A 25,409-nucleotide genomic window follows, 5' to 3' on the forward strand; every position below is an offset into this window, starting at 1 on the left:
GTTATTCAGTTGCTATTCTTTTGATTCAGACTGAACATTTTGTACAAAAATGAACAACTGCCAGTCAGCAACATTTCCTACCATTTTTAGACATAACACACAGTAGCACAGCTGCAGTTTTCTAATCTGTAATGCTTATATAAACCATGTCTCCCCCTCCACAACCCCCCCCCCTCCCCCCCTCCCCCCTGGGATGCAGAGAGGAGAATTCCAGCAGAGAGACTAGTCCTGGAAAGGAGGCAGCAGCCTTGCATAAACTGAGTTTACACCTATGATGTGGACCTACACACACACACAGCAGATATGGGTCCGATGCTAATCCCAGGGATCACTAATATATCCCTGTGCTCACATAGCGAGGTTAGGCCTAGATATATATATTAGTTGCCATGTTTTAGATGTTCATTGTATACAGTCTTCTAGTAATGTTGATAACGTTGCTCAGCTGTATTGGTTTACTAATCGCAGCACACTTGCTTCAAAATAGACTACGATAGTTTCAATAAATATATTGTAAACTTTCTTTGTGTCTTTCCTTTGTTTACTATGGACATGCATGAGTGAGAAATGAAATGTGATGATCTGTTTCCACAGTTCCCTTGAGGACTAAACGTTTATGTTCTAGGTTTGCCGAAATCACATGCTACTCTGGAAGGTTAGGAGTTCAGGTGAGGCACTGTAAGCTAGTAGGATTTGGGCCTGCCAATACTGACGTGGTAGAGAGACTAAGGGCCATATGTAGGTAGCCCAATACCGGTCGGTAACGGCCGATTTTCGGTAAAGATACCGTTACCGACCGGTATTTAGGCTCTTGTTATGTAGGGGGAACATTTCAGGATTCAGTAATTTACCGAATCGGTAAAATTACCGATTCGGTAATTTTACCGATTCGGTAAATACCGAATCCTGAAATGAGATGTAGGTGACACTCAAATGAGTGATGTGTAGGGAAAATAATTCTGTATTTAGCACCAAATATATGTTGGTGCTAAATACCGAATTCATTGCAAAAAGCAATATTTTGCTGGACTGACAGTGCCATGTGGCAGACATACATGCCCTTAGGGCATGTATGTGCGCCACATGTGCACACATGCAGGAATCAGGGGTGCAACAGGGTGTCAATGTGACACCCTGCCACCCTTGAATGTGCACCCCCCATTACCGAATCGGTATTTACCGATTCGGTAATGAGGCATACCTTCCCAGTGATTCAATCAATGGGAAGGTATGCCTCATTACCGAATCGGTAAATACCGATCCGGTAATTACCGAATTTCTCAGATTCGGTAATATTTACCGAATGATTACCTACATACGAGTTACCACTTCTTAAATACCGAATCGGTAAAGTTCGGTATTTAAGAAGTGGTAACTTGTATGCTACCTACATATGGCCCTTAGTCCCTACGTTCTGACGTCTTGTTCGCCCATTTCTTGCTCAGTCTAATTACTATACATTTACCTTGGCACCACATAACCACCCTTGTGGTGGACAGCATGGGGAGTGGGTACCCCAAGCGTGAATGCGCCAAACTGGCTGGCAGACCAGAACATATGTCTGATACTGAGGAGGGAGGGGCGGAAACAACCACCACTGACATCATGGCGAAATTACACACTGGTTTCCCCTCCATTGAGGCACATTTCAATATACTGGCCGGCCGTTTTGATAGTTTTTTTGAGAGGCTCGATCATCATAACATCCGTCTAGAGGGTTCAGAGGAACGTATATCGTGCTTGGAGGATGGCTCTGTGTCACTTTCTAAATGACTGGAAAAGACTGAACGGCTCCTCAAGGCATTTGCTGTTAAAATGAAGCAAGATCGCATAGGAATAACATTTGCATCATGAGAATCACAGACTCTACAGGCATTTGGGGCCTAGACCAGTTTGTGGAACGTCTCCTTGCGAAACTTGTTGACTGCCAAAGCTTCACGCCCACACTTGTGGTAGAAAGAGCCCACATAACATTAGCCCCCCCGTCCATCGCCAGGGCCCCCTCCTCGGCCTATTATCGCACACCTATTAAACTGTTATAATTCATATCAGTACCCTAATATAGGTCCAGGGAACATCGTACACTTTCCCTACATCATCTGCCCTTCATTTCATATGAACGAGCCTTATAAGGACAGCACTCCTAATAAGGACAGAATTCCTTATAGGGACAGAACGCCTTATAAGGACTGACACCTTTTATGGACTAAACCTTTCACCTAGTTCCATGCAATGGGAGGGTTTTTTCCAATCAATATTGCTAAGGCGTCATCCTTAGCACATATGAATAATTTATGAGAACACTACCCGGGAGGTATACTTCACCTCTCCTATCTACGCACAAGGTTTAATATCCATACGTCATCCTTATACTAAACAATGGCTAACACATGCACAAGGACTGTATAAATACAGCAACTTTTGCTATCAGTAGGCAGGAGGGAACCGAGACTTTAAGGCCGACACACTGACCAGAGACGCTGAGACTCCTGCATGCAGTTGCTCCAGCTGACAGTAGTCTGAACATCCCTTGGGGGGTGTCCAACTCGAGACCAGGACGAGGTCCCACACTCTCATTATTCAGGTAATGGGGTTCGACTAAATCCTAGCGGGATTCTTGGCTCTTAAACTTATTAGCTCTTTCACACCTACTCACATGCCAAGTACACTTAGGTAGATCTAGACAGGCATCTTAGGAGTATGCGCTTTATTTTATAAATGCATTTTATATTCATGTATATGTTCATGACTATTGCAAAATGGTAGAACTGTACTATTCCTTTTTATTCACTGTACTGCTGATCCTATATCTCTGCTAATGTGCATCAGTTGTAGCAGCGCATATATTGTACACGGGAAGAACAACAGTGCAATAAATTCTTATTGTAAACACGCTTTACTGTTACTTCCGTGTATCTCTCTGAGACAAATTGAGCAAGCACAAGTGACTGGGTGAAAAGTAGTATATTGTTTCCACGAGTCTGAGGAATCCGGGTTTTTTGTGTTCTGAGGTTGCCAAAAACTAATGTCTCTGATAAAAGGAGATTCTAGTGGCAATGTGGGCTAGCTAATGCAAAACAAGGCTAACATACGCAGTGGACGGTGCACAAGGTCAGTCTACCACCCGACCCACCGTATATGTTGTCCAAAAGCGCAGGTCCTGCAGGGGTACTATAGGAACTACACTACAAAACCACAGAGATAGGGACACAACGCTCTGCTTGGCCCGTGAATGCAGCCTGCTGCAATATCAGGGAACCACCATCTCCTTCTATCCTGAGTTCACCTTAGCGGTGCAAGAGGCGAAGTGCAAGTTTCAGGATGTTAAAGCTGTGCTCCGGAAACAGGGACTGAAATACGGCATGCTATCCCCGCCAGTCTTCGCGTGGATGTAAATGGGAAGGCCCGATTCTTTGACTCCCTGGCATAGGCGATGGGCTTTTGTAAATAGAATGGAACTGGCAGGTCCACATCCCGCAAACCTCATCGGAGCACACTCCTCCGGATTTTCATGCCTTGATGAGCACGGATCTGTTCACCCCTGACTGAGCAGATCTCGCATTGATTTGCCTGTGTATTCTCCTATGTCCATACATCCCAGGGCAGTATCACACCTGCATATCTTTTGCATTGCTCTTCCTGTAACCCCTGTTTCATGTTTAACATCAGGTATCTCTTATCATTTGGGCTCAATTTGCCGTAGTGTTGCCCACCTCTCAAGGTGTATATCACACGGATGGTGTTTGGGGTATTTGTTTTCTAGATTTCACTGGGATAAGCTGGGTAGTTTGGTGCCTGGTGTGGGAGGTAATGGACTGTTCATGTGGGCATTGTTATTTTGTTTTTGCTATAACGCCTGCTTGGAAGGGGACTACGCCATCACCATATACACAATACTGGACAGACTTTTTCCACTATGACTAAAGCTCCAGGGGCGAGGTCACATGGCTGAGCTTACCTTTTTTTTACGTGGAACATACAAGACCTAAACAATCCCCGTAAGGGCAAACGGGTACTAGCATACCTCAGTAGACGTGGAGTGAAAGTCACTTTCTTGCAGGAGATGCACCCCGACCCCCTAGGACACACCCGCCTTCCCTACCTCATGGGGCTCACATAGATAGTTCTCTAATTACAGCATACATTCGCAGGGAGTATGCACACTCATCCATAAAAGTATCCCTTTTAGCCTTACCGCCAGTTTATTGACAATGAGGAATGTTGCTTGATCCACGTGGGCAAGCTGGCTGGACAGCGCCTTTTACTCGTTAACGTTTATGCTCCCAACGTAGATACTTCTACCTTTTTTCAGGAACTTCAATCCATCATGCGGCGTGTTGACATAGACACAGTCCTACTGGGTGGGGACCTCAGTATGGTTCAGAATCCAATGATGGACTCAACTAGTGCCAATACAGTGGGCAAACCACAAACCCTACGTGTTTTTCAGGATATAAGCGACACTTACTCCCTTAAAGATGCTTGTTGACACAAAGGCTAACATGCCGGAGTATAGCTTTTACTCTGCACCCCATGCGTTGTAGGCACATATAGACTGCTGGTTCATATCAACTAATGCCCTCTTGTTGCTAGATGATATTCGTCATCTTCCGCGTACATTATCGGACCATTCTCCAATGAGGATGCTATTGAAGATACCATATGGAGGGAGGCTGAAGACGAGGTACTGCTTTCCTGGCACTGCGCTCCTGCACGCTGTATTCCGCCCGAACTGCATGACTCCATACATGTATACTTTGAGCTGAATATTGGCTCTGTTACATGTCCGGCTAACTTGTGGGATGCCTTTAAGGCATATATCCAGGGAGTGTGTATTACCAAACACTCTCGTGTCCTCCCCTACATCCTCAATAGCCTTGCTCGCATAGAGACCAAATTGAAGGATATTGACAGGGCCGACGTACAGCAGCACTGCAGGGCCCAACTACACCGGTGCTCTATCCTGATGGAGGACTTTCACTCCCTGTCTAAAAGGGAGACTGCCTTTTTGCAGACATATGCTAAGACCCGTCGATATGGGAAAAGTTAACACCCAGGACACATGATGGCCCGTCTAATGCACCTGACCGGTGGTTCAAAATACATCTCTGAGCTCCACCTTAACAGGGTTGGGATGGTCATTGCTAACGATGATGTTACTCGTAAGCTTCTTCAATATTATAAACAACTGTACGCCTCCAAGCTCAACGCGGATGCACATGCAGAGTATCTGGCGGAAACTGAGACGGTGTGTGTATCACTGACGCACAGTGACAATTCCTGAGCGAGCCTATTTTTACCTGTGGAAATCATCCAGGCAATTGATTCCTCAGACTGCTCCAAGGCCCCTGCCCTGGATGGCCTTACAAGTGTTTTCTATAAGGCATACAAACTTATCCTTTGCCTGCATCTGTTGGATATGTATGCGGAGTCTCTCACGGAAGAAGCCTTGCCACCTTCGCTGTGAGAGGCAGTTATCATACTACTGCTGAAACCTGGTAAGGACCCCCATCTCTTCATCTTATAGACCTCTCTCGTTAACTAAACTTTGACAACAAAATCCTGGCTATGGTGATTGTTACCCAGTTATCCTTCCTGATTGATCAGATTATCTCCCCGATCCAAACTGGATTTGTCCCCCACGGATCCACATCCTTCAATCTTTGCACCGTGTTTGCGGTGCTCAACAGGGTATCCCCAGATGTACCAGCGGCCATTGCCCTGCTCGATGCAGAGAAAGCCTTTCAATCCTTAGAGTGGCCATTCCTGCAAGCGACGCTCCAGAAGTAGGGGCTCCTCTAGAGCTTCATGGACTTGATCCTGTTTTTGTACTCCTATTCAGTGGCCCAGTTACAGGTGAATGGCTAGGTCACTGAGCCGTTTACCATGGCTAGGTGTATTTTCCAGGTCTGCCCCTTGTCACCGCTTCTTTTTATAATTGCTGTGTAACCGCTGGTTCATTTCTTCATAGAAAAACAAATGCATCATGGCCTTCGATTTCGCCCCGGTCCCCTGCTCATATCTTTGCACGCGGATGCCATTTTATTGTTTATCCTTCACGCCTCGGACAACCTCACTCATATTGTCTGTGGGATCATCCGGTACGGTGGCTTATAAATACTTGGGCATATTTTTGTATTGTGATGTAGAGCAAGTACTTCGTCTAAAGTATAGCCCTGCCTTTGACAGGCTCACAGTCCAAACTGAACAGTAGTTGCATCTCTCACTTTCCATGGCGGGTCTGTAGCCATCATTAAACTGGTGGTCCTCCGCCGCTTTTTACAACTATTCTTTAATATACGAATCTCTTTTGCCAACGCCTTTTTCCTCTCCCTCCAGGGTCTGTTGCTGCTCCTTAACTTGGCTGGCTGTAGACCTCCGATTTGTTGGGATACATTTGTGCTTCCCTATGATATGGGCAGGTTCGGGGTCCCAGACTTTCAAATCTACTATCTAGTAATACAGTGTCAGTTTGCATTTCATTGGTTTCATGCCGATGCTCATCTGCTATATGCCATATCTGAATGTGACCAGGCGGAGGAACCTCCCCTGGTGTCTCTACTGTCACTAGGGCTTAAATTGGATCCTTCCGACATGCAGACTTTGTCCACCACGAGTTGGGGATGGACGAATCTCCGCTGACTCCTGGGGGGAGGCGCGCTATACTCACCTGCGCTCCCAAAGGCATACAACCCGTGGCTCCCCCTGACTCAGGAGAAATTGGTCCAACGCACATTGATTTGTCATGACTTGCACACAATCGGGTGCTTCTTCCCTGACGGCCACATACTCTCCCATACTGACGATGTTAGATTTGCAAGTGCCACACATATAGGATGATTTTGTTCTGTGTTGCTTACATGACTGCGTGCGTGCCCGTATCCCCTCTTACCCATTAGCTCCTTACTATTTCCCTCCATTGACTTTATTAATCGCGGATATGGGGGGGAGGGGGCCACTCTAAGCTTGCATGACCATGAGACCATGGGCGCAGGATGGTAAGATTAGGGAGAGATGCCCGCTAACAGACAAAGAGTAATACTGCTGCTGTTCACAGGCAAAGTTAGTCTTACCCAACCACAGGCATAAACTTCTTCATTTTAAGTTCTTACACAGGGCATAAAGTCCCCCAAGTGCCCTAGCCAGGATTGACCCTACCAGATCCTCCCAGTGCCCAAAATGCAACACAGCAGAGGTCGCCCACTTGACCTGGACATGTCCACATATGGGTACATATTGGGGGGAGGTATTTGGGTGCCTTTCTTTGATGACAGACGCAGCTCCGACTGGCCCCCATCATGGTGCTTCTGAGCTATGTAGCAGACCTGCCAAAGAGTGTTAGTAGATTTACTGCCATAGCGCTCCTGTTGGCCAAGAGGGAGATAGCAGTACATTGGGGCGGAGGTATTCGTCCTACTTGTAAAGTTTGGCTAACTAGTATGATGTACTGTGATACGATGAGCGAAGTGTAAGCGACCCTGCAGCCACCCGCTACTAGGCCGGAGCACATTTGGCAGCCTCTTTGTGATTACTTGTTAACTGTTGATTCGGAAGCTCCGAGTTGAAAAGCTGAACCTATTCTCTTGTACGACTACTATAGCCTGTGCTCTGTGTCCCAGTTATTTCTAGTTGGGCCTCCTTGGTACTAATCTATGAGCTTGCCTTGCCCCGTCCGAGGTGTCCTGTATCATGTGCCCTGCTAGTAACTGATTATGGTAATGCCCCTTCTTGAAATTCCGATGCACTGAATGTATGCAATATCTAACCCACATCGTGGGATTGTTGTATTGTTTTTTTGTTGTTCTGAAAATAATAAATACATAAAAAAAAAAAAAAGGATGTGTTATTTTCTTGCCAAACAAGGAACTTCAAGAGGGCATCAGAGCTCATTCTACCAGGGCAAAGTCTTCTACTTTGTCTCTGGCAGGTGGAGTGCGCATGGTAGAGATCTGCAAAGCTGCAACTTAAGCTTCTCTCACACCTTCTTAAAGCACTATTGTTTTGATTCGGAGGTTTGAAGGGAGGGGCACTTTTCACGATCAGTCCAAAATACCTTTTTATTTTAACAACTCCTTTAAGTCTCTCCTCCTGGTTGGGTATTGGTTGAAGAACATATTCAAACGGTAAGGAATCTGCAAGTAGAAGTATTCACCAGAAGCAAAAGTTGCATACCTTTGCTAAGCATCTTTCTGTTGGATACTCGGACTACCATCCTGCCCCATCTACCTCCCCTTCTTAAAGACTTGTTTTTTATTAGTCTTTAAAATAAGGTTCCAAGTTTAGATTTGCACCTTGCTGATATGATGTCGCTCTCTTCCAGTCCGCCTCCAAAGCACAAGAAAAATTTATAGAAAACTGAAGTTCGGGTGCCTTTTGCTGAGGGGGCGGTAGCTTTATGGCTTCAGTGTCATGATGGCACTGTTTCCGGTACCAAGATGGAACCAGCTCTCCCCGACTGTGTGAAGAGCTATTGAAAAGTTTCAAATCCAGTCTATCGCTTGGGCAGGGAAACTGGAAGTATGCCATTCTGCAGTCTGTTTTTTTCCGCATAATTATGGATTTGCCGTGTGATCTGCTGCAGGCCTATGCATCCAGTCTGTCTCCATGCAAATCCTATGAGTACAACCTCTGAAGGCTGGAAAAACGCGAAGGGGGAGCGAATTTTTACTCACCTGAGTCCTGCTGGTGCTGTTGGTGCTCCGCGGCGGTTCCTTGGCCATTGCTGCCGTCACTGCATCGCCCCGGTGTGGGCAGACTACATTTCCCAGGCGCCCTAGCGTCCCACACACGTCACCCAAGCGCCCGGAAGCGCTTAAAAGAACGCCGCTCCTCTGGTGGAGCGGGAAGGCTGGAAAAACGCGAAGGGGGAGCGAATTTTTACTCACCTGAGTCCTGCTGGTGCTGCTGGTGCTCCGCGGCGGTTCCTTGGCCATTGCTGCCGTCACTGCATCGCCCCGGTGTGGGCAGACTACATTTCCCAGGCGCCCTAGCGTCCCACACACCTCACCCAAGCGCCCGGAAGCGCTTAAAAGAACGCCGCTCCTTCCGCGTCGCGGGACGCGGGCGGGCGCCGGACGAAGCCCGGACAAAGGGCGGGCCCTCTACGGCCCTCATCGGCAGGAGGAGGCAGGGGCAGGGCCAGAAATGCTACAGGATTCATCTCCGATATTATTCCTCAAGTAAGCCTAGCCTATATAAGATCTTATGTACTGTTGTTCATGCGTTCTTCCCTAATATTTGTTATATTATAAGCCATGCCTAAAAAACTTGTTGGAGCTCAACAAAACAAGATTAACAATTATCTTGTTCAGACCGTACAGAAGATTAATATGCAAAGGAGGGAGTCATTGGGGCTGAGCCAATCTCCTGATTTGCTTTGTCCGTCTCCATCTAGACTTGACATTACTATGACTGATGAAATTATCACGCAAGATGTCTACAGTACAGCCACGATTGCTGACATTGCTTCCCAAGTCATACCTGACACTCCAGACAACGTAACCCCGGCTTCTGAGGGCTTGCCCGTTGAGGGCAATGCAGATAACTACAATGATATTGATTCTGATCAAGACACACAGTCTCAGGTCTCTGGTCTTGACCAATCTTCTATAGGTCATGCAGTCAGACCTAAGCGACAATGTACAAAGATTCCTCTAAAGCGGGGTGGTTTATGCTCAGGGACAAAACGGAAGAGGGCTAATACCCCAAAATGCATACAAATGACTCACGCTGAGGATCATCCTATCTGTTCTATTGAAGAAGTCCTTCTCGATAAAATTGCAGATCTTATTGAGACTAAAATCAACATCATTGTTAAACCTCTCATATCCAAGATTGATAAATTGCAAGCAGAGGTTAAGAAGCTGGGTGGTCACCAAAATACAGTTGCAAGTGGCATTGAAAATATAACTACGTTAGTTACTCTTTTGGGCAATAATTCTAGGGGAGTTGTCGCCGGAAGCGATTTGGGTGTTGGAGAAGGAACTGAACTGCCTGGGGAGAACCCATTGCCATCAACTTTGACTGCTATTATTGAGGGCTCTACGCTACCATGTCCTCCAACAAACCCAACCCCTTCGGCTAATATTCCCCGAGTGCAAACACAAGTTCAAGCCCAAACTTTCACTACGGATCCTCTGCAATTTATTGTTGAAGCCACACCTGTGGTTTTAGTCCTCGCAAATGTCCCTCCGCTGGAAAGAGGCACGGTGGAAAGTTCTAATTCACTGTGTAGCAAAGCCCTACATTGGCTAACTAGTAATATGCGGCTAGCCCCAGGGGGACAGCATCATCTAGTAAGTGTAATTAAATCAGCTACTAGGGTTCCCTGGCTGGGAAATCGGCCAAAAAAATTTAAAGGTGACTGTGTGGCTGTGAGCTTTTCAAATCAATACGTTCTTCCCAATATCCTTGCAAACATCTTTCCTCCCCAACGACAAGGCACCGTGGTCCCCCTTACTTTGAAATTCTTTTATGGGGAACAGCAGAACGTATCTATCCCAAGGACTCCTGCCCCAGGGTGGAATACCAATTGGGATTTTCACTCCAGATGGGGACAAGACTTAAGGAACAACGCACCAGTCCACCGTCATCAACCCTTTATGCTCAACCCTGTTACACAGCCCTTAGAACTGTTTAACCGCTTTGCGCCACTATCTCTTATGGACCAAAATGATTGACTTTTGCCAAGTCAAGCCAATGACGTAGAGGGACCACACCCTGCTTTTGGTTTGTCAGCTCAGTCCTCTGCAGGCGCTAGGGCCCGCAGAATTATGAGCTGGAACATTGCTGGGCTTAGAACCAAATTTAAAGATAAAATCTGGTTGGACAAAATCAGGAATTATGATATTCTTGCTTTTCAGGAAACTTGGGAAACGCTAGATTGTTTGGCCTTAGACGGCTATTCTCATTTTTTTGTACCTGCAGTCCCCAGTAAAGCAGGAAGAGCAAGGGGCGGGTTGGCTGTATACATTTCACTTGACGTCAAAGGTAAACCTAGACATATTAAGTCTAAATCTAAAAATTGCTTAGTGGTTGAATTGACTTCATCAAATTGTAACTCTATTTTACTCGTTAATTTTTATAATTCCCCGACCAGTCAATTTCCTAACGAGCACTTGTTATCCCTAGAGGATCTCTTATCCACTCATATTGAGAACAGTTGCTACGGGTACGAGGTGATCCTTATGGGAGATTTTAACATTCATCCTTGCCAGGCAGGTTGTTAGAGGGAAACTGAGAAATTTTTTTCTTATTCCTCCTCTCCGCATTTTGAACACACACCAAGCGGAGAGGTTTTGGAATCGCTCTTGGCTACCCTCAACCTTCATGAATCATGTACCTGCTCAAATGATTTGAGGCTACCGACATATGTGGGTAATGATTCTGGCACAATTATTGATTATATTTTTGTATCTTTAAGAGTTCTACCTGAAATACTTGTTTATAAGGTAGAAACTTCTGTTTTTAGTGATCACAATCCTGTGATTTTAGAGGTTTTTGCTCAAGGAGTCCTGGGAAATAGGAAGATGGACACACTGTGTGCGACAGATCTTGTGCTAAGAGATCAAAACCGGAGGCTCAAATGGGACCAAGTTACTCCAATAATCTTTTTACAGGAAACCATTGCCAAAGTCGCCAGCGAAATTGCCATCTGTTTAGACAATAAAAACCCGAGTGTCACTATGGTCGAGGCCTTTAGTGTTATTTGCCATCAAGTCAACTTAGATTTGACTGTAAAGGCAAAGTTTAATAAATCAAAGGGCCCCAAATGGTTTGATACAAACTGTTCTAAGGCCCATTCAACTCTTCTTAAGGCCCTAAAGCGTAAACCCAGAGACAGAGTGTTGATAGCGTTATTGAGGAAACAATATAACCTAGCTATCAGGAAGAGGAAATCTAAGATAAAAGACGAGGCCTGGAATGATTTGTTACTGCCCGAGATACAGAAAGATAGTGCTAAATTTTGGGCAGTTATAAATCACCCATATTTTGTGGGATTAGATAATCAGAGAGCTGACTGCATTATCCCAGATGAACAGTGGGTGACACATTTTAGCAATATTTATAGTCAAACTTATACCACTACAGAATGCGAAACACCTCTACCAAAACCGTTAACTTACATCACTCCCTTCACTCAGGAAGAGGTGAAACAAGCAATTAAAGACACACTCTGTAAAAAGGCACCGGGGCCAGATGGGGTCCCTGCAGACTTTTTTAAGAGCGCTCCTGAACTTAGCTCAAAAATTTTAACTAATATTTTTAATGCCACAAGGGAATTTATTTTCCCCTCTAGCTGGGCAAATTCGACCATTGTGCCAATCTTCAAGAAAGGACAGAGGACAGACCCGGCTTGTTATAGGCCAATCTCTCTTATTGATTTGAGTGTTAAAATCTTGGGGAGAGTCCTCTTAGGTAGATTGACCCTGATTTTAGAAAGTAAGGGTATTTTATCTAACGCACAATATGGCTTTAGAGCCAATAGAGGAACCTTAGATCAGTGCCTAAACCTAGAATTAATTTTAAATAAATATGTAGTCGCCAGGGGTGGTTCATTGTACATGGCCTTTATGGACCTCTCCTCAGCTTTTGACCTGGTCAACAGGTCAAGGCTGTGGGGGATCCTTTTGGCCATGGGCCTTGACCCCCCTTTGGTCGATTACTTAGCTGAGCTACATAAGGATCTTATGACTTCAGTTAGAGTCACTAGGGAAGGAAGATGTACTTGTCATTTTAGGTCAGAGAGGGGGGTCAGGCAAGGGTGTATACTTGCCCCCCTCCTCTTCACCCTATATATTAATGACCTTGAGGCAGTAATGTCAACATCACATAGTGACATCCCGCGTGCAGGTGAGACAAAGATACCTGTCCTCCTGTACGCGGATGACGCTGTTCTTTTAGCACGCTCTGGAGTTGCGTTGAACAAACTTCTTTTATCTTTTGGAGCTTTTATGTCATCACTGGACATGAAAATTAATACAGAAAAATCACATGTAATGATTGCTGGATCTGCAGGTAGGAAAAAAAAGTCTCTAACATTTTACTGTGCGGGGAAGGAGGTTAAGAGAGTCCCTTCTTTTCCATACCTAGGTGTGACTTTTGATGAAAAGGGTACTTGGGGCCCCCAGCTTCTGGTCAAAAGCAGCGCTGTTGCTAGAGCGGCCGCAGGGCTGCTAGGTTTTGCTAAAAAACTGGGCGCCCGTCCCATGGAAAGCATAATTAAAGTTTATAAAGCAAAATGTCTGTCAATCGCCCAGTATGGCTCTGTCATCTGGGGATATACTAGCCCTGCCAAAATACAGAACGTAGAAAACAAATTCTTGAGATCTCTGCTTTCTGTTCCCCAATCAACCCCGACCTTTGCATTGCATACAGAGGTAGGCTTGGGCTATATATCTGACACTCTAAAACTAGCCCCAGTGATTGGCTGGTTAAAAACCTGGCTTAACCAGGAGCTTACACTAAATCATATTATTTTAAAAGATTGTTTAGCCCTGGACAGAGCCCTTAATATCCCATGGGTAAGATATGTGAAAACCCAGCTTATTTTAGCAGGCCGCCCGGACCTCTTCTCATCTCCAGATGGAATAACCCATGAAGACCTAAAATCAGTCAAAAATACTCTGACAAATTTATATGCCCTGGAGAGGGAAGCAATAGAGCTAAAAAAAACCATGGTAAGGAAACACTGTATGCTTTCCTCTGTTCCTGGAATGGAACCATACCTTTTTTTGGTAACAAATCCTTACCATCGCTTTCTCTTAACGAGATTTCGCTTTGATTTAATTCATTTTATACTGGGCAATTTTAGAACCTGGACTAGACCTGATGACGCTGAACCATGTGACTGCGATCATTTTTCAACACAGGACACGATGCATTTCATCATGTTTTGCGGTCATTATATTGAGATCAGAAAAAGATATTTGCTCCCTATTTTACGTAATCAGGGCTTTATTCAGGTAAAACCAGCCCTGTTGTTTTTGCAACTTCTTCCTAACATGAAAGTAGCTTTTTCTGTCGCTAGATTTCTAGTTGCAGGAGCACGTTTAAATAAGCATCGCACAAGGCACAGGCACTTTATCTTTGAAAAATGAATTTCCTCTTTTTAACAAACCCTTCTTTTTATTTATTTATTTTTTTTTAAATATTTATGTATGTCTTACTGTAAAATTTAGTGTTTTTTGTGATAATTGTTTGCAAAATTTTGTGATCTGATGAAATGGTGATATGTATTTTTGCTCGTTCTTTTATGATTTTTAATAATCGAATAAAGATAATTGACTCACTGACTGACATTTAATGAATCATTTGCTGCATAACCTTCAGATTTTAACAAAATTTGTTTCTAGCTCAAACAGATCAAAAGTTAGAAAAAATACGGCGACTTGTTCGCACGCAGGGGAAGGCCCTTCACACAATGTAAATGGTCCTCTTTCAGTTGCTTATTTTTGTATTTGGTTGTTAAACTGATACTAATTAGATGAACCAAGAGAAGTAATGCTATGAGAAAATGCAGCATTAGGCCGCATAATTTTCCTCTTCTTACTGCATAATTTAGCCAGCTCTGCCGCGTACTTTTGTGTTCCCCTGCTGCATAATTCCAGTGGCCCTGCGACTGGGATATTTAAACTGTGAGGAATTTGCAGGTAAATGGAGTATCCGCTATGAAGATTGTTGCCAAAGTAACTTTTTCTTTAGGGACTATAAAGCTATATATTACTGTTGGGTGGTGCAGTTCCTTTTTGTGTAAGCAAGCCAATGGGTAGGTCAGTTGCTGTTTGCTAAGTATCCTAAATGCATTACAGTTTTGCACATTGCTAAAATCAAATAATCTGTACTATATTCCTTAGGCATTACAGAACAGCATATAATCTTGTGCATGAGCTCAGGGCACATGAAACAAACATGCTGGAGATCAAGACAATGGCCGGATTTATAAACTACAAGGTAAAGTACCAAAATAATTCCAAGATGTGATTTGTAGGATCATAAATCAGTGACTCTTCACATGATTTGTTTTAACTTTTTGTATATTATAAGTGGTGAAGTACAGAAGGATGTATTTTCAATTGCAATGTTTCTATGTTCTTTTCTCGATTTATAGATCTGCCGTCTATGCTTTCAGCATAACACCCCACTGGATGCGATTGCTCAGTTTCGAAAACACATTGACTTGTGCAAGAAAAAAATAGGAAGTGCTGAATTGTCGTTTGAGCATGCAGCCTGGATGTCCAAACAGTATGTTTATTGTGTAATATTTTTTCAGTATTTATTGTTTCATTCTGTGTGCTCTTAAATTGCTTTCTGTGCATCGCTTATTAATTGCCACATTTCAAAGGAAGCCACCCACGGTTGATACCTCTTCATAACCCATTCAGTTACTGATTTATGTCATGAGTTTATAGCTGCAAAATGCATTTATTTGTGTCTGGCTCTTTTTGCTCACAGCATCAACAAGCGGTAATTGCCACTACTTCATTTAATAATTCATTTGCATTCAGGGAACACCAAATAAAAACAAATCTAGTCATGTAGAGGAGGTTGCCAGGGGACCCATGAGATTCTCTGTTTATGATGACCTTTTGGCTCTGCAGCCCCCACAGGAAAATAAACATATGTATATGTAGATTAAAGTATATGTGGTGTTGTACAGCACTCCATATAAAGGAGGTACACTCCGCCTAAGACCTGGGAACTCCCCAGGGCAACCTGCTTCTTTTTGCAGTTAAGGTGGCGGTGAAAAAAAGTGTTTTCCATTTTCGCTCCCATAGGAAATTTTGGTCAAGTCACATTTACACCACGCTGGGCATGGAGGAAGAACTTTACTCAAAGTTTGCTTTTGTTTGTTTTATGTAAATCCATTCTGTAGCTTTTGAGATATAAATGTTTTTTAAAAAAAAGTTACAGAGCAGGTTTTAAATGGCTGACACTTTTGTATATCACTGTTGTTTGGGAAGCGTAAATATTTTACAAGTCCAGGATTACAATTTTTTTAAAACACAAATCAGATTGGATGAGGGAGCTTTTCGGCTTCCGTCCCTTTTGGATCTGCGGTATGCGAATTGGTCCTGTGGATACCAGAGCTCTGATGGTATGCTGAAAAACAAACATTTCTCATGCAGCAGTCATTAAAAGAATCTGCTTGCAGTCCCAGTGTCTTGCAGTTTAAAAAGATTGGCTATAAGAGGGCACTCCCTGATCCCATACCACAGTGGGTCGACCCTCAAAGAGCACCGCTATGGTTAATGTAAAAACCTCGATGCTCCGATGCATAAAATGGTGGGCGTATGCAGCAGGGTTGTGCGTACGCAGTGGAGTTGTTAATTAAGTACATCATAACAAAAATTAAACTGAAAAAAACTAAATTGACAACTGAGTTATGGTTCTGGCTCAAACGCTTAAGACTGTTAAGTCAAAAAAAAGCTCCGCTTGGGGTTCAAACAGTGATACAACAAGTACTTCAGACTTTCACACCTCCCACCTTTCAGTCTTATCCAGCACTTTAGTTCGACCCCCAACTCCACTGAAGTTAAAAACCACACCTACACGCGGTTGAAAAGATCTTTAATGCTCTATTCAATAAAATCAAATCCAATAAAAAAAGCAGTTATGAAAATTCATCTAGGCATCACAAAGTGAATCCTATAGGTTTTTATTCAAAATACAGCAGCAATTTAAAAATGATTGAAACTAAATCTGGCAGGCATTGAGACGCAGTAGATGTTGGCTATCTGGAAATACTATGTGTTCATAACAATGGTAACAATGACCAAAACAGATTCGTTATTGTAAAGACATATGCGTTTGTCTTATGTGTTCTCCTCGTTTGTGAATCTTTGTGATTTATTGTCAATGATTGTTGTTTTAATTTTTTTTTAAACCGTTTATTGAAAAATGCAAAGTCCAACTCTGCTTCTCGCCTACAACCCTGGGGCCGGCAGCATGTCGATAATGAGTAGTAAACACAGCTAATGAGCCAACAACCCAGGGGGCAGGCAGCGTTCCGGAACCGAAGGATTCAAGTGACAAGATGTACAGAATATTCGTGGTGAATAATAAAACGTCCAACATAAAGCCAATAGAGCTTACTGCGGTCAGTAGTTAACGAAGCGCATATAAAACATTTTGAGGTCAGGTGTATATACATGCATCGGTCAGGTGTGGCACCCATCTTGTCGGTTGGCACCAGGCCCGCATGCCCTCCCACCCAGACACACTGTACGCCCTATGAGTCAAGGCATCCCTCGGACAACACACTCAAGAAGACACTGCATAATGGAAACTGCAAACAACAATTTAAATGACACTGGTGTGAGTATTATCATCAGGCTCTACTGGAACAACCACACCAGGCTCCGCATTCCTGTTGAGCAAATATGTTCTATAAAGCCCCCAAAAGTTCTTACTTCTACTCCGGGGTGGAAGCAATTCGCTGAAATTCTCAGACTGTGTGCTACAATAAAGCATGTCGTGAGACCATTGTGACATTGTGGGTGTAGGGCCCTTCAACCAGCACATTGCAACCCTTCGTCTCGCTATGAGTAGACCCATGTCCACCGTACTGCGTATCGCCTTAGGCAGCATTTTAGAATATCCCAAAAGAGCCAATGCTGGATCCGCAGAGAGCTCAGTGTCAACAATTGTTCCCGATTCCAAAAAGACAGATTCCCAGAATTTATATACCCCTGTACAATGCCAAGCTAAATGAATAAAATCTGCATTTTGTGCGTGACATCTGTCGCAAGCCAAATTGTCCCTCAGACCATACCGATATAATCTCTCTGGGGTATAGTACTCCCTATTCACAAACTTGAAGTGTATCAGCCTATGCCTGCCGTGCAAAGAAATACGTCGCGTATTAGTGCAGCAATAGGACCACAAAGTCATCTATGGTGAGTTGTAAATCTTGCTGCCAGGCAAGTCTGGCTTTGGTATAATGATGTGCTCTGTGAGACATTGCTAACTTATATATATTAGAGACCGACTTGCGGGGCGTCTTAGTTTTAATGATATAGGACAGTTCCAGCACCTCAGGGGGTTCCTGTGGGTCATCTCCCAGCAAGTCTCGCAGAGCCCTTCTTACTCTATAAAACTGAAATCGTTGCAGCAAATTGCCAGCTACTGTCAAGTCCTCAACCTCCTCCCATGTTTTAACCACGCCATCTTGAAATAGATCTCCCGCTGTCGATATATTCAAGTTACGCAACACTCGTGTAACCTCTCTATTCCTACATGGAGCCAACCAGAGGGTCCACTCAATCGGCATAGCCGGGGAGTACAGCAGTGCCCCCGCCTGCAGTTGCAATAGATTATGCCAAGCGTGGCGAGTCGAGCCAATGGAATCCAGGAACCCGGTCCTGCGATCAGTAGGTTCAAATATCGTGGCCAGAAGGGGGAGCGGATCTGCAAAAAGTTTTTCCATGCGGAGGAACAGAATTTCTGGTGAGCCATGTATCCAGTAATAAGCTAGCGAACCTTGTGCCGCTCTATAATATAAATTCAAATCTGGCGCGCCCAATCCCCCCATGTGATATGGTAGAGTGAGCATCTGCCACTTCACCAGTGCCTGTCTAACCGCCCAGGCCAATTTTATCAATGATTTGTTGACTGTGAAAGAAGGAACGAGGCAAGACTATGGGGATATTTTTAAAAAGGAACAGGAATCGGGGCAGAATCACCATCTTCGTAATAGAGACCCGGCCAAGTAAAGACAACGGCAACCTGATCCAGGCTTCCACGTCATCCTCCAGCCTGTTGACTGCAGTGCCGTAGTTATCTCGAAACACGATCTCCGAATCCGTGTGTAGACGTATGCCCAGGTAGCAAATCGCCTCAGTGGACCAGAGTAGTGGGTAATCCGCCTCGAAGCTAGTCGTGACCAGGGTGAGTGGGAAAATTACGGACTTAGACCAATTAACCCGCAAACCCGACAAAGCCTCAAAGTGTAACACCTCCCTGATGACAGAGGATAGGTTGTTTTCTGGATCATGAACATACAGTAGCTTGTCATCCGCGTAAGTGGATACTACAATCTTATAATTCGGGAAACAAATACCTCTATTACCATGGTACTCCCTTAATGCGCACGCTAGTGGCTCAGCGATCAAGGCATATAAAAAAGGGGACAGTGGGCATCCCTGTCTCATCCCTCTGGATATGGCAATAGAATCCGTAACCAAGTTACCTATTCTTATGCGTGCCTTGGGTGCATTGTACAATACCCCGATCTGTTGGAGGAAGACTGCGCCCAGTTCCATCCTAGACAATACTTGTCGCATGAAGGGCCACTTGACTGAGTCGAAGGCCTTCTCCATGTCGAGAAAGACAGCAACTGCTTTAGTATCTTGTTTGACATGTTGTATGGTTCCAAACACAGTGCGGCGATTGTAGGTAAGGTTACTATCAGGAATGAATCCCGCCTGTTCAGGGGCCACAAATACCGGTGCCAAGGGAGCTAAACAATTAGCAAGTATCTTCGCAAACAACTTGGTGTCGACATTGAGCAGGGAGAGTGGGCGATAAGACCCACACTCATCTAGTGGTTTACCCGGCTTAGGAATGGCGACAATAATCGCTTCCCTCATCGTCTGCGGCATTGTGCCTGATACACACATATCATCAAAAAGCGTTGAGAGACGTGGGAGTAATAAACCAGTGAAAGCTTTATAAAAGCCAACTGTAAGGCCATCCGCCCCAGTTGTGCTCGCTGCTTTCATACCTGCCAAGGACAATAATAGTTAGTCTTTTTCTATGGGCTGCATAAGGAACTCCCGGTGTGTGTTGGTAAGAAATGGTAATTTGATATGCTCTAGATAGTCAAGGATTTCCTCCTGCGAGCCAGAAGAACGGGAAGTTTATAGTTCAGAGTAAAATTGCTTGAACCTATCCGCAATGTCCGCCTCTTCAGTTAGCATCTCACCCTCCGCTGACTTAAGCTCAGTGATCAGAGTTTTGCCGCGCTTAGCTTTCAATATCTGCACTAGTACAGAACCAGGCCGGTCACCCTCCCCATAGACTCGAGCTGTGGCTTATTTGCCTAAATGCTTGATTTCGCTATCTGCAGCTTCCTGATATTCCCCCTGCAGATCTTTAATTTCACTTGTGAGTGCTTCGTCCTCACTGACTAATTGACGTTGTTCCAAGGCTCCCAACTTCCTTTCCAGGTCAGTCAGTCTCTGACGAATAGAGCAGAGAACTCCCGAGTGTTTGGCCATAGCCATGCCCCGAATATAGACTTTGAAGGCTTCCCATACAGTCGTCTGAAAACTGTCCACTGACCCCACATTAATAGTGAAAAAAGTGTGTATGGCTTCAGCTAGCTCTTCTTTAAAGAGAGGGTCCAGCACTGAATAAGGGAGAAACCACCACGTAAAAGGTGGTATAACTTTCCTAGGTGTGGCCAGAACCAGCAGAAGTGGTGAATGATCCGACAGAGTACGTGGGAGTATCCAATAGTCCCGAATATGTGTCATAAGTGACGAAGAGAGCAACATCCAGTAGTCTATATGAGTGTGTAGATTATAATAGGCAGAATAGTGTGTGTAACCTCCCTTGTCTTTTTTAACCCAGGTCAGCACCCCTCGGGCACTCGGGCATGAGTAGTGAAACCTGAGACATTTATGTTACCCAGCAGTCCTCTACAACGTAACAAAGCGCTATTCAGGAGATGTCTACTGAATTAGGGCTACATCAGTGTTCTGTCTATTCGAATAATTCAACACCTTGCTTAATTTACGGTGGTCGCTAAGCCCCCGGACCTTCCACGTCCGTGTGCGGAGGGCGTCTATTGCTTTCGGAGTGTTATCCTCACTGGGTCCCACCATCGTGTGTATCAGAGCCCATAATGCATCCTGACCTATGCAACCTATAATTAGTGTGCACACCATATAGTGACCAACTTCAGACAGCAAACAACCAAAACAACACAACCCCCCCCCCCCAATCCTCCCCGACAGACCACACCCAACTTGGTCGCGAAGCGTCCCTAAAACTCCCAATCAGTCTCCCTCCACCACCCCCAAATCAAAAAGTACCACCTTTGTGTGTTTCGCGCGTGGACAGCGGTCCCTCGCCTAGCAAGGAGAACAATGGAAGCATTAAACAGCTCCACCTCCCGTACATCGTCCTATTTAGGTATACAGCATTCCACGCCAAAAGCCTCAGGCAATGATAACATTACAGAGCAGAGTGAGGTATCACAACCTCCGCCCCCCCCCCAGGTCCAAGGTCCCCAGCCCCAAGGAGCCACAGCGGTCCTCTCCGAAAGTACTGGAGGAGTCACTATATGTCCAACGCCTAGTAGCCCCATCAATCACCTCACTCAATTAGCCCAGTCGGCCATCAACATCTTTTCGGGAATTCCTCCCCCCCCCCCCCCCCCCCCCCCCCCCACTTCTGTGCTACGAGTTCAGTCCCGAGCGGAACGCTGGCTGCATCTGGCAGTATGCAGGCCACCCACAGATACACCCACTCCCCTAGTTTTCGGGCCCCACGTCCATACTTATCATCTAGTGGCAGCTCGTCCTTATTAGTCTTGTTCCTCCAGGGGACCCCCAGCCGCCTCATCCAGCAGGTGTCGCTCCAGACTGTGACATTGCTCCTTGGACCAACCCTTCGGGGCTTTCTGTAGGGACTTTGGGTCTGTAAAGATGTGAGAACGGCCCTGTCTGTTGACCCGGAAATTAGCAGGATACAACATGGCGTAGTCTATGCCCAGGTCGCGGAGCTGTTTTTTCATCGGAACAAACTGTCGGCGAGCCTCCTGCACACGTACAGTGAAGTCCGGGAATAGGGATATCGTGGATCCTTCGTATGCCATTGACTGCTTTTCCCTCGCCAGTCGCAGGGCAGTGTCCCTATCACGGTAGGTGAGCAGTTTTGCGATAATCAGTTGTGGTGGTGCCCCCGGGGGTGGGCGAGGCCCCAGGGAGCAATGCGCCCTCTCCACCACAAACATAGTGGAGAAGACTACCTCTCCCAGCAGTGTAACCAACATCCTCTCAATAAATTGTTCCATGTTACCAGTCGGGGTGGACTCCGGAAGACCAGTAATTCTGAGGTTACAGCGACGGGAACGCGCTTCTAAGTCCTATGTTTTATCTTGAAGGACACGCAGGACTCTCCCGAGTTGTTTGTGGTCAGTGTCGAGCGTGGTGTGCACCTCCTCCACCTCTGTAAGTCTCCGCTCTGACATATCCAGCCTTTCAACATGTTTATCTAAGCGCTCTACCATTCTGTCCATCCTGTAGGAGAGAGCGTCCATTTTTTGTACCCAGAGAGGTAATGTCACTTTGACTCTTCTCCATGGCCAAGAGCATACTACGGATATCAGTGCTGGGATCTTCAGTGTTGGGAGCCGGCATCCTGGCAACCTCATCCGTAGAGGCGTCATGGGATTTCGACTGTTTCTGATCAAAGGAGAGTTTGGGCTGCAGTCTGTCCATCGTCACAATCAGCAGGGCCCACCAGACAGGGTCCTGCTACTCCACTGCATCGGGACTCCGCACTAAATATGGCCGAAGTGACCGTGGGCCGCTGCAGGCGACTCCAGTCTTCAACAGCGTCTGCTCGTCGCAATATTCAGCACTCGAGGCAGCGCAGTTCCGGAGACCCGCTCCCTGAAGCCGGCACCTGGCGCCAGACTCCTCTGCCCAGGCGCCACCAGCAAGTATGGTAAGTCCAAGTTGTACGTCCCGGTCAGGCCTCAGTCGCCAGCTAGAAGGCACGCCGCTGCACCCCGGGCTTCTTCACCTGGCACCCCACTGTCCTGTGCGCCACAGCCGGTGCTACACGCTCTCCTCTCTCAATAACCAGCTCAGAGTCAAGCCAGCGTTGTACAGGGCAGAGCTACCGGCCCACATTACGCTCGCTCCATCTCGTATGCTCCCCTCCATACCAGCCATGGGCGTTCAGGCCACACCAGATTTCACAACCAACCTGGGGGGACCGTAGAGGTTACTGTCTCAGTCCTCTCTCTCCGGTGGTTCTTTTCGTGCCTCACTCTCCCCCGACTCAGGTGCGAAGAACACCAACCTCCAGCGCAGCGTCTCACCCCAGAGCCGGGCAAATGGCGCTCAGGGCGCTGCACAGCAAGATGGCGGTCTCCAGGGGTAGGAGGCCCACCAGACTGTCCGGACCCCAAGTCGTCTCAGCAAGAGCAACACACTGCTAGGAAATCGCCTTCCTAATATGCCCAAGCTCTGGAGGGTGTCCCCACAGCCGGATCCACGTGCGCTCGTGATCACGGCATCGCTCGCGGCGGTGCAGTCACTTGGCTCCAAATACCTTCTTGTGTAGCGCCTTAGCCGCTCGTCTCCCGCTGTTGCGCCAGGCCTTCAAGCGCACTCCGGTGGTCTGGGGCTCATCAAGGCGGAGGCTGCGACAGACCTCCTGGGCCGCTACAGCGCCGTCCGCGCCCCAGGCGCCGTCGCGTCACGTCGCTGTACGTTTTCTGGCGCTTCGGACTACTCGAGCTGGGGGATTCAGGCCCTGCAGGGCGGGCAGCGTCAGAGTCTCGTAACACGGGCAATCCCGGTCGTAGAAGAGCCGGAATTCATCCTCCGCACTCCCAGCCTGCTCCGGTAGGCAAATCTAGTTCGGCCTTAGAAATAGTACGATGCTGTCGGATATATGCCGGATCTTAGGACGATGTTACGGAGCTAAAGGCTCAAGCGGCCATCTTGGTCGCGAGCAAGCTCCGCCCCCCCGTCAATGACTGTTGTTCTTAATGAAAAAAAAATCTCTCTTTTTTTTAAATAAATGTAATTCACGTTGTTTTTAAAAGATTTAGTTTTTTACATAAGTCTGGTACGGTGCCTTGTCCTCTTGGATTTTGGGCCTCTCTCTTTTTACATTGATCAAACGCTTAAGACCACTGAAATTCGCCAGTTATGGTTCTTAACGCGCACCATAACTCCTGGCATCTGCCATGCCCAAAACCCCAATTTGGTAATAGCTCAATAACCATTATCATGATAACAACAGGAGAAGCAGCTCCAGTTATGGCGCGAGTTGTGTGTGCGGTGAATGACTGACAAATAAATCAACCAAGACCGTGTCTCTATAAACTGCAAGGCCCTGCTGTTTGCCCACTGACGCCACTGCTTTTTGTTTGTTAACCCTTAGCTGCTGAGACTTTTCAGTCCTCAATGTTGAATCCCTTTTTACCTAAATAAGGGAGATTTCACGGTTAAACATTAAAATTTTCATACACACAGGTATACAGGCCAAATTTGTGTCCTTAGTTCCCACTCTTGTTGTGGATTCCCGTGAAGAGAATTGAGAAAAATGCTAAATATAGCATGACTTTGTGTTGTGTTTTTTGTTTTGAATGGGGGGATGGCAAAAAAGCAATGTGCAAGAAAGCGTAGTGTCCCCCCTCCGTCCCCTCCCCCGCCCATAACAATTGCATCAACAAGAACTTTGCTATGCTAAGAATACCATCTTGCCATCCTCCAGGAATAAGCAGAGTTGTAAAAAAAAAAAAGTGTGTGTACACCCATACATACTATTTTTTAGCATTTTTTTCAGCAGTACACCATTTTTTCTATTTTTATGGATGCTACTTACTTTCAGTGTATGGTGGGAAGACGTATGAAACCCAGGTTGAATTTGGAAAGCTATACATTTCTGAAAAGTGAACAAAATTTTGAATTTGGTAAGGTGTCATTTGTTTAGATCGCTCTCAGTTGTACCAAAGAAACTACTTGTTGAAATCAAAAAATGCCAAAAAGTATGAAAAGAAAGTAGGAGGTGGTAACGTTTTCAACTAGGATTTTTCTTTTGTTTCTCCTGATGGCTGGTATACAGAAGTAATATACTATTACATTCATCAGACCCTTCTGTTTTCAGCAAAATAGTGTTTGTTGATCATCCAAATGCAAGCGGAACCCAGAGCCAACAGCTAAACTTTTTAATGATAGCTCATTGAGTACCAGCCATGCATCAAATCACACGGTAAAATGAAATGAATGGAAAAAATGGATATGAAGGAAATATAGGTATTTTAGGAAAATTCCCTAGATACTGAGTTTAGGGCTAGTAGTTATTTGTACAACTCAGAAATATGGGTTACTATCATGTGATTCAGTAGAAAATGTACGAAATGTGTTCTTTCTTGCACACTGGTTTACATTTGGAAACCAAAAATGGAAAGAAAATCAATTGATAACAAATTTTCTACTATTCTGTAGTCCTCATAAAAACACCACCCCATTTGTGTGGCTGTGCTTAGCGCCTGTGAAAGGAAAGTCCCATAAACACAATGTGAAAACATCAAGTTTTCGTCTTGAAAATTGGCCCTTTTTGGCGATGTGGATAGCTGCAATATTTGAGACCAAGGTTGACTGTCACTCAGGGAAACCTACTAAACGCAGACATTTCTGCTGAAAATTGTACTCCCAGGC

The 25,409-nt window shown here is 45.5% G+C and overlaps 1 protein-coding gene across 2 annotated transcripts in view; it reads left to right on the forward strand.

Annotated features, from left to right (window-relative positions):
- TRAPPC11 (trafficking protein particle complex subunit 11) overlaps positions 1-25,409 on the forward strand; it is a 626,226-nt gene that overhangs the window by 81,631 nt on the left and 519,186 nt on the right. For both annotated transcript variants that reach the window (XM_085641890.1, XM_085641891.1), the window contains exons 8-9: positions 14,856-14,952; positions 15,110-15,243. In XM_085641890.1, coding sequence (XP_085498016.1) covers positions 14,856-14,952; positions 15,110-15,243 — 231 coding nt within the window. The remainder of the gene's footprint in view (positions 1-14,855; positions 14,953-15,109; positions 15,244-25,409) is intronic.

This window comes from Triturus cristatus, chromosome 2_2 (genome assembly GCF_964204655.1).
Source record: "Triturus cristatus chromosome 2_2, aTriCri1.1, whole genome shotgun sequence".
Lineage (NCBI taxonomy): Eukaryota > Metazoa > Chordata > Amphibia > Caudata > Salamandridae > Triturus > Triturus cristatus.